This window comes from Podarcis tiliguerta (genome assembly GCF_965153285.1).
Source record: "Podarcis tiliguerta genome assembly, chromosome: 1".
NCBI classification, from domain to species: domain Eukaryota; kingdom Metazoa; phylum Chordata; class Lepidosauria; order Squamata; family Lacertidae; genus Podarcis; species Podarcis tiliguerta.
The window spans coordinates 101822071-101831255 of NC_139534.1; the positions used below are offsets into that span (position 1 = coordinate 101822071).

Here is a 9185-nt window from a genome sequence, read left to right on the forward strand (position 1 = left end):
TTATATACATGCCATTTGCAGGGTCCAAGCACATTTTACCATGAAGTGAGCCTCCAAGAAAGATACACCAGAGAAGGGTTGGTGGTTCGGTGCTTCTGATTTTCATCAATGGGGCTCAATGAACAGCCCACAGTACAATATAAGGCATCATTAAAAAGGGACTAATCGGACGTGGGTGGCGCTGTGGGTTAAACCACTGAGCCTTGGGCTTGCCGATCAGAAGGTCAGTGGTTCTAATCCCTGCGACGGGGTGAGCTCCCATTGCTCGGTCCCTGCTCCTGCCAACCTAGCAGTTTTGAAAGCACTTAAGTAGATAAATAGGTACTGCTCCGGCGGGAAGGTAAACGGCATTTCCGTGCGCTGCTCTGGTTCGCCAGAAGCGGCATAGTCATGCTGGCCACATGACCCGGAAGCTGTATGCTGGCTCCCTCGGCCAATAAAGCAAGATGAGCACTGCAACCCCGAGTCGGCCACGACTGGACCTAACAGTCAGGGGTCCCTTTACCTAAAAAGGGACTAACCTTAAATCTCGCCCTCAGTTACGTTCATTAAGATGGGCACATACTATGACAGATATTTTGATGGTCCTTTACACTGTGCAGGCATTAGAAACTGGGGGGGCTATTGCGAGGGAGGGGGCTTTTAATTTCCTGCACACGAAATAGAAGTTTTCCGCAGGCACAGGAGGCGCCCGCTTGAGCTTCGCGCATCCCTTCAGATAGCGGAGCCAATCAGATAGCATGCTCGAAAGCCTGGCGGTAGCTGTCGGGGGGCGGGGGGGAGAAGCTTTAAGCTACTCTCCGGCCCGCTTGCTCTTGCTGCGCTTGCGCGTTGTAGACAATGACTAAGGAGCAAAAGCGGAGCGGAAGTGAGCGGGAGACGGCTCTGCTCCCGGCGGCTGCCTTGTCCGGCTGCGCCTGCGCGGGAACCTGTGACCCCGGAAGCACTCCCCGTTGCCCGAACTGCTGCTCCTGGAAGCAGCCCCTTGCATGCTGCGTCCGCAGACGGTTCCCCCCCATCGCCGCTACGACCACCTTTCCTCCTCCCGCTGACCATGTCCCGAGGCTCCAGCGCCGGCTTTGACCGGCATATCACGATCTTCTCCCCTGAGGGGCGCCTCTACCAAGTAGGTGAGTGTCTGGCAGGAACTGCCCCGTCACGGCCCAGGGCCCCGCCTCTCTCCGGCCCCATCGGAGGAAAGGGGCGCGGTGAGGGGAGCAGCCGCCCGCTCCCGTGTATTGGGAAGAGGGAGCAGGTGATGGATATGCGGGGCGCCTCTGCCTCTCCCGCAGCCGCTTGCAAGAGGGAAAGTGCCAGGAACGCGGTAGTCATGGGTCTCCTCCGTGCATGGTGCCTGGGCATCTTGTGAAAGAAGGGCAGGACCGTGCAGCGAAAAAGCTGTTTTTGTTTAAAAGCGAAACCGAAAGGAGTCTGCTGCAAAGGAAAATGCACCCCAGTGCTTGCGAAGGGGGGGGGGGGGATTTTCGCTATCCTTTTCATGACGAAGTTGCACTTGCTGAATATTCTCCTCCCTTAACAACTATTGAAGTTTCGGCGCTCTTGATTTCTTTCGCATCAGATCACCCTGTTCGTTGCACATTTACGATAATTGGGACAGGGGAACGGAACGGGTTTCAGCTTAAAAAACAAAAGCAAACTCCCAGGTGCTTTTGCAAAACTGAAGTGAAGAGAGAGTGTGAACCTTATGATTAGCAGCAGGACACTCCAGCATTGCAAAGTTAACTCAAGTATCTAGTAGTATGGACAAAAGCACATCTTATAACTGTGGAATGAGGGGTGTAAAACTATAGGAGTTTGGTTGTGTTAAATGCTCTTTAGATCGAAATATGGGGGGGGGGGACCTAATGTATGACCACAATGATTTCAAGTTGTGTATCACTTTCTATAAAGTACTACTGAAGATGAGTAAACAGAGTTTGCATTTGGGAGCTTCTATATATGCTATGTAGCATTGTTGTCAAATCTCCTGACTATGTTTAATGTACCATTTAGAGTATGCATTTAAGGCCATAAACCAGGGTGGCCTCACATCAGTAGCTGTTCGCGGAAAGGACTGTGCAGTTATTGTCACACAGAAGAAAGTACCTGTAAGTAGCAGTATCCTGAGCATCTGATTCCTTTTCTATTATTATACGCTTGGATAATTTGCTCTTGTTGATCCTTAATAATTAACTCCTCTGCTGTTTATTCTTGTTACTTAAAAGTACCAGAATTCTCTGGAGCATATTAAGTAGGCTTATAAAGAATCAGACTTGGAATTCTTGGGAAAACACACTTGGGTAAGGCCACTCCCACTGCAGAGTATCGCAGTCAAGAATGCACAGCCCCAAAGTGGGCACTGGGCATTGCTTTCTTAAATCTTTTGAATGGTGGCCAGATTGATCCTGGTGTCAATCAAAGAGTTCAACCCACCATAGACTAAGTCAGTCAACACTTCTCACTTCCACCCCAGTCTGGCTGTCACCAGCCAGGGTATTTAGGGGTGAAGAGAAAAGGTCATTCAGGCTTTCCATTGCACCATCTTATTTTCATCTTAATAGTACTGGACAGTGATGTTGTTTGAAGACAGTGTTAGTGACAATTACACTTTTTAGTTTTTTGTTTTCTTAATGTGGCAACCTTCATTTGGCTGAGTAGAATATTGTTTAAAACTATTCTTTGGCTTTCTCCATTAGGACAAGCTACTGGATTCTAGCACAGTGACTCACTTATTCAGAATAACTGAAAACATTGGCTGCGTAATGACAGGAATGACAGGTATAAGAATTACCCACCTGGAGAGCGAATGGATGGTGATGTGCAATGTTGATATGGAGTCAAAACATAAGACTTCTTGTTAATATCCAGTGAATTGTTATGAGCCAGAGGCATTTGATTTAGTACTGCCTCTGAAAGTAAGCAAATCTTACCAATTTCTGAATGGGAAACTTTCTCTTAACCCTTTGTATCTTGCACAGATATCCCTGGGAGGGGAGAGAGTGGTACAAATGATTTTATTAATCCAGTCTACGGGAGGTGTAGGAGAAATATTTCAAATTAATTTTGTATTCAGATTTTAAGTACAGTCGTACCTTGGTTCTCGAATGGAATCCGTTCTGGAAATCCGTTTCACTTTCGAAAACCAAGGCATGCCTTCTGATTGGCTGCAGGAGCTTCCTGCACTCATTTGGAAGCTGCCTCAGACATTCAGGTTCCAAAGAACATTTGCAAATCTGAACACTCACTTCCAGGTTTGCAGCGTTCGGGAGCCAAAATGTTCAAGTCGCAAGGCGTTTGCAAACCAAGGTACGACTGTACAAGCAACTCACAATTTACATGGGAATTATGTTCCAAGGCACCACATGTTTAAGTGATGTCACATATATTTGAAACGCCATTGAAAAAAGCCTACAAATACGCAATTTTGCCTCTTTTTGTAATGTTTTGGGGTCACTTCTGGGTTCGGTGTGATGTGTGTGTGCACTGTAGTGCACATATTGAACATGTGTAAATGGGGAGTTGCCTATAGCTTTTTTCTTGAAACTACATTGACTACATGAAGCATGGGAATGATTTCAGTTCTTTATTTATGTCAGCTGACAGTAGGTCCCAGGTGCAGAGAGCCCGCTATGAGGCTGCGAACTGGAAGTATAAGTATGGCTATGACATTCCAGTGGACATGCTGTGTAAAAGGATTGCAGACATTTCTCAGGTCTACACACAAAATGCTGAAATGAGGCCTCTTGGTTGCTGTAAGTATGAAAAATATAAACTGAAAGTAACATTTCAGAACTTTTGGGATGCTAGGGCTGAAATATTGTGCAGTGGGATACTGCTGAGAAGATGCTGCTTCTGCATGGAGCAAAGTGTAATTCAACCCCATTGTGGTTCTCATGAATTTCTTTCGTGATGGTATTTGAAGGCAATCAATACAGAAACCTGGACAGCTTAAACCTCACAAGAAACTCCTGATCCCTTTGCCCAGGAGCAGTGTCTTCATCTCACCTACAACCTCATCCCACTGAAGAAGGGAGACAGTTTCTCAAACAGATACTTGCGCTTTGTATCTCTGAGGAAAATGGAACCAGGGTCATTCCAATTTGTCACTGGTTAGCTGCCTGTAAATTGCACAAAAACACATAAGATTACAAAGGCAATAATTTAATCTGCTGAAGCTGCTGCTTCAGCAGCTGAAGGTACAGTCTACTTGTCAAATGAACTGGTGAAAAGAATTTCATGCTGCATCTTAGTATGCATCAAGGTTACTAGGTCCTGTTGCTAGGTGTTTTTGTTCTAGATTTTGGGACCTACCAACTAGCATTATCTTAGTCTTCCCTTTATTCAGATTTGCCTTGAGTTTATTAGGTTATGCAACAGATTTGATTATGTCTTGTGGCAATACCACATATTCTACACAACCTTCTAGTCGTGACTGATAGATATGTATTTGAAAAGCATCAAATGAAATCAGTTTTAAGTATTTGAGCATTTTTAAAAAACACTGTATCCAACTTAGATTTTATGCTTGGAAGTACTTTCAGGGTGACCTGTTTACTGAGAAACTGATTTATTGGAAGTACCTGCTCTTAAGGAATCTGGTTTCAGGTAATATTGTTGCAAGACACTCTGAAAGAAAGTTACTTCCATGTAATGCAGTTACATTTTTCTCAATCTCTACTTTCGAATAATACTGGATTGCAATGCAAGATGCTTTGCAGATGTTCAAGAAGAGCTTGTTTTGGTTTTGTTCCTATCCCTTTTTTCAAATTTGGAAGTTGGCATTTTAAGAAAAACGTATTTTGAAAAAGGGAATATATTTCAAACTACGTTCTAAAATAGAAAACAGTTTCACCTTTAAAATTGGCATCATGGGGTTTAGGTCCTGCAAAATAAACAATCAAGTTTAAGAAACAGGCGACCCTTTCTCTAGTGATTCAGTGCAGCGTTGGGCCTGCAGTCTAATGCAATTAATGAATTGTCTGTTGTGCGGATATAGGTGAGCCATTTGTTAATGAGTTGTGCATGGAGGTCTACAGTCCTTGGCTGGCCAAGCTAAAAACTAGTCCCCATCTGTCATTCTACCCCCCGACACCATTTCTGGATGGAAAACTATCAGGAAACATGCCAACTTGGAAGCAGCGCCACTCAACACGCCCCCCCCCAGCATGTCTTTCCTGCAAAGAGGCTGAAAAGCCTGTACCATTAGTTACTGCTTGAAGGTGCCCCAAACCCTTAACAGGAGCAGTAATGAACCTTTCCCCTGTCCACGTTTGCTGCTCTGGAGCCTCCTTTTCTGAGGTGCTTTGACCATGCAGTTGCCGAACATCCCCCAGACTTCATCCGAACTCTGAAGCTCAGAGGTTCGTGAAAATCATCAAGCAACTGTCTGGACAATTCTCCACCTACCTCTGAGCTTTGGAGCTGGGATTAAGGCATCACACTTGCCAGAGATCCTGTTGCACACTGCCCATGGCAAGTGGAATGCTGCATGTTTTGCCTGTTAGAGTAATAAGAGATTGACTAGAATAGAATGAAGCCATTGAATGAGAAAGGAGAATTCCACTCATTTAAAAAAAACAAACATTTTTTCCCCAAAGGCATGATTTTGATTGGCATTGATGAAGAAAACAATCCTCAGGTATACAAGTGTGATCCAGCAGGATACTACTGTGGTTTTAAGGCTACAGCTGCAGGAGTCAAACAGACAGAATCAACTAGCTTTCTTGAAAAGAAAGTGAAGAAAAAATTGGACTGGACATTTGAACAGACCGTGGAGGTAAGTCAAATGTACATCAAATTTTGTTTGGCATCAAAGAGGTGGACAGTCCTTATTTGAGTTTGATGGGGGACAGTGACATACATTCCCCCCTCTAGTTTTTCCGTATGGTTATTGTCAAAACGTCTGAGTTATAGTCAAAATGTTTGCTTAACCTTTCACAAGTCTGCTCTGCAAAAGCCAAAAAATCCCATCCCACCCCCAATTGCCTGTTTAATTTCATGCCTTAAGTTGCTAGTACTTTAATTTTAGTTGTGGCACTGGGGAGCAGAGGACAGTTGAAATCACTGGCTGAAAAGTACTTGTCCTAGTAAGTGGGATGCCCACTGATAAAGGCCTAATTTTTCTTGCACATTCCTAGGTATCCACTTTCTGTAACAATGCCTGTGTAGTTGGCTTATTGGGTAGGCAGTAATGCTAAACCAGTGCCTTAGTAGGGAAGAGGGAATGGGGAAAGCTTTCCCCACATTTTCAATGTGTCTCCCCCTCCCACCATCCCTCATTCTCACATCTCTGTATTAGCATCACAATTGTTCCATGTGTGTATTGAGCAATAGATTGGTGGGGCTGATACTCGGTGACATTAAATTTTTAAGAATTTTGTGCTTCAGGTGTCCACTTCTTTCTAGACTGATCTTGCCTTCGTCAAAACACTTTGACAACATTATATTAGCAACATGCAACCTTCAAATAGTTTGACTTCACCCCACAAAGGCTCACTCCTTTCCTCAACTATAGTGGCTACTCTAAAATTGGAAAGTAAGTTGCTGTACACTGCAGTGTCGGACTTTTAGCTTTGAACATTGCTAGAAACACAGCTGTCTTAACAAATCCCAACTGCAAGGAATGACTGCTGGCATAGTCATATTCACAGCTTCTTCAACAGAGAAATTAAAAGTGTGCTAGAACTCTGCAGCATTCGAAATATTCTTAATTCAGCTTTGCATGAACAGGGCATAAATTTAACAGAAGTGAAGGATAAGTTTTGAATGTCAAAGTGGTATTTTTAATTTTGATTTTATATGCTGTGTTTCTAATGTCTCCTATATATTTCAATTCTAGACAGCAATAACCTGCCTCTCCACTGTTTTGTCCATTGACTTCAAACCTTCTGAAATAGAAGTAGGAGTTGTCACACTTGATAATCCTAAATTCAGGTAAAGAGTGAATGCAGAACTTTCCCTTTTTGCTTATGCACAACTAAATTTCATTCTCTTAATGAGACGGTTTAGGTGTGACCTCATAGTTCCATCCAGTGTGGTCATCCTGTTGGCACAAGGGCTACTGCTTGCACAATGGATGTTCCACTGCATCCTCTCCCCCATGCACCTCCCAAATCTGTTTTGGTGGTTTTCCCAACCTTCCAGAACAGATTGGGGGGACTGGAAGAGGAGAGGGAGGGGAAGTCCTGTTGTGCAGGCAGAAGTGCTTGCGCGTATAGGATGACTTCCTTGAATAAACCCTCATCCCTTGCACTGGAGTTCTAGAGCGTTTCATTTTACTGTATACGATTGCATGCATAAGTACACGTGCCTGTAACTGCTATTTGGGATGTGGCCAAGTACTTGAGGAGCTGCTGTGTTCCTTGCATATTTCACTTCCTAGGGTATGCATTGTTTATACACGCTGCTAAATTCACCCACTGGCTCAGAACTGGAGTATAACAGGGTATAAAGAGATTATTAGCACCCCTGAATTAGCAGCGGGAGATTGTCAAGAGAAAAGTGTTGCAATGCCAGCATCATGAGTGGTAACAATATAAGGGCATCCGACGAGAGAATCTGCAGCCTTGAACCAGGCATAGCATGGTGCTCCATTAACAGAAACACCAGCACTTCCCCGTTTTAATTTATTATCCTTGGTACACAGAACTGACTCCTTACTGTTAACACTATCTTGGTGTATTGAACACTATTCACTAACAGCAGGCATCCCCAACCTGCGGCACTCCAGATGTTTTGGCCTACAACTCCCATGATCCCTAGCTAACAGGACCAGTGGTCAGGGATGATGGGAATTGTAGTCCAAAACATCTGGAGGGCCGACGGTTGGGGATGCCTGACTAAGAGCAAGAAAAAAGTGGCTCATTAGTGCTTTGAAGGGCGGCTGTTTTCACAGCTTAGTAGAAGAAGAGGAGGAGTTTGAATTTGATATCCCGCTTTATCACTACCTGAAGCGGCTAACAATCTCCTTTCCTTTCCTCCCCCACAACAAACACTCTGTGAGGTGAGTGGGGCTGAGAGACTTCAAAGAAGTGTGACTAGCCCAAGGTCACCCAGCAGCTTCATGTGGAGGAGCAGAGACGCGAACCCGGTTCCCCAGATTGCGAGTCTTTCGCTCTTAACCACTACACCACACTGGCTCTCACACTTAGACAGCCATAATTTGTGGCTGCCACTGGCCTTGCTTCTCTCCTGTCTTGGGGAAGAGCAGGATCTCAGTAGAAATCCCACTGGGCTTCAGAGATGCTTGGAAGTAGCAAGCCTCCTGCTTCATAGCACTATGAAGCCCACTGCAGTTGCAGGCATAAGCTGCTGTCCTCCTCTCAGACTTGGGAGATTGTGCTCGGCTTCAGGAAAGCTTGGCAGCTGCTGTTTCCAAAACTCCAGTGAAGCAAACCACAAAGCTAGAGACTAAACCAAAAGAAACAAAACAAGTAAAACCTCAGAGGTACCACAAAACGGTTTTATAAAATGTGCATGTTTTGATGAAGGCCTTCAAGAGCACAAAAATAGATTTCTTATTATGAAAACGTTTCTCAACTGAATTTTCTAATTATGTATTTAATAGTGCTATTTGAGGCGCAAAATTAATAGTTTCCATTGTTTTCACTCCTCCTTTAGGATCCTTACAGAAGCAGAGATTGATACACACCTTGTCGCTTTAGCAGAGAGAGATTAGCTCTATTTAGAATTCCTAATTCTGTGACTTCGGGCCAGAATGTCTGGTGAAAACCAACTTGTTAATGGCTCTGGATTATGGGCTGAAAATGGAATGCTCACTATCTGATGTATTTTACTCTGTACGAATAAAATGGTGGTTTTGGAAAGCTTTGTCATTTCTTCATTGCTCAACAATTAACTTTCTTACATCAGTTGCTGTGTTTAGATTTACAGTGTTATAGCTATGAGCAGTTCCACAGTAACCACAAGTAACAGCTTTGAGAAAGTACTTTCAGAGATAACTGGGAGTGAATGTACTATGTTTAAATCTGCCTGCTGCAGAGTAATGGCTTTACTGTTGGACATTAGGCAGGAAAGCTTGTAACTTTTCCAGAGCTAGCAATAAAGAACTCAAAAGAACAATTCTATCTCTGTCTACTCAGAAATAAGCCTCACTGAGTTAAGGTGTTTTGTTTTGTTTTGCTTTCTTTTCTAATTTTAAATGTTAAAATCTTCCAAATAAGAGT

General features: G+C 43.9%; 1 protein-coding gene across 1 annotated transcript; it reads left to right on the plus strand.

Annotated features, from left to right (window-relative positions):
- The first annotated feature begins 906 nt into the window (after window positions 1-906).
- PSMA6 (proteasome 20S subunit alpha 6) lies at window positions 907-8825 on the plus strand. The gene is made up of 7 exons (XM_083453492.1): window positions 907-1130; window positions 2014-2108; window positions 2697-2778; window positions 3597-3752; window positions 5598-5776; window positions 6839-6933; window positions 8620-8825. The coding sequence occupies exons 1-7, from the start codon at window positions 1055-1057 to the stop codon at window positions 8675-8677; spliced, it is 741 nt and encodes a 246-aa protein (XP_083309618.1). The 5' UTR covers window positions 907-1054; the 3' UTR covers window positions 8678-8825.
- Window positions 8826-9185: the final 360 nt, after the last annotated feature.

Coding starts and splice junctions, on each gene's coding strand:
- PSMA6 (XM_083453492.1), top strand. CDS start 1,055: ATGTCCCGAGGCTCCAGCGCCGGCTTTGACCGGCATATCACGATCTTC. Junction 2,779..3,596: donor CGTAATGACAGGAATGACAG/GTATAAGAATTA, acceptor TATTTATGTCAG/CTGACAGTAGGTCCCAGGTG. Junction 6,934..8,619: donor CTTGATAATCCTAAATTCAG/GTAAAGAGTGAA, acceptor CTCCTCCTTTAG/GATCCTTACAGAAGCAGAGA.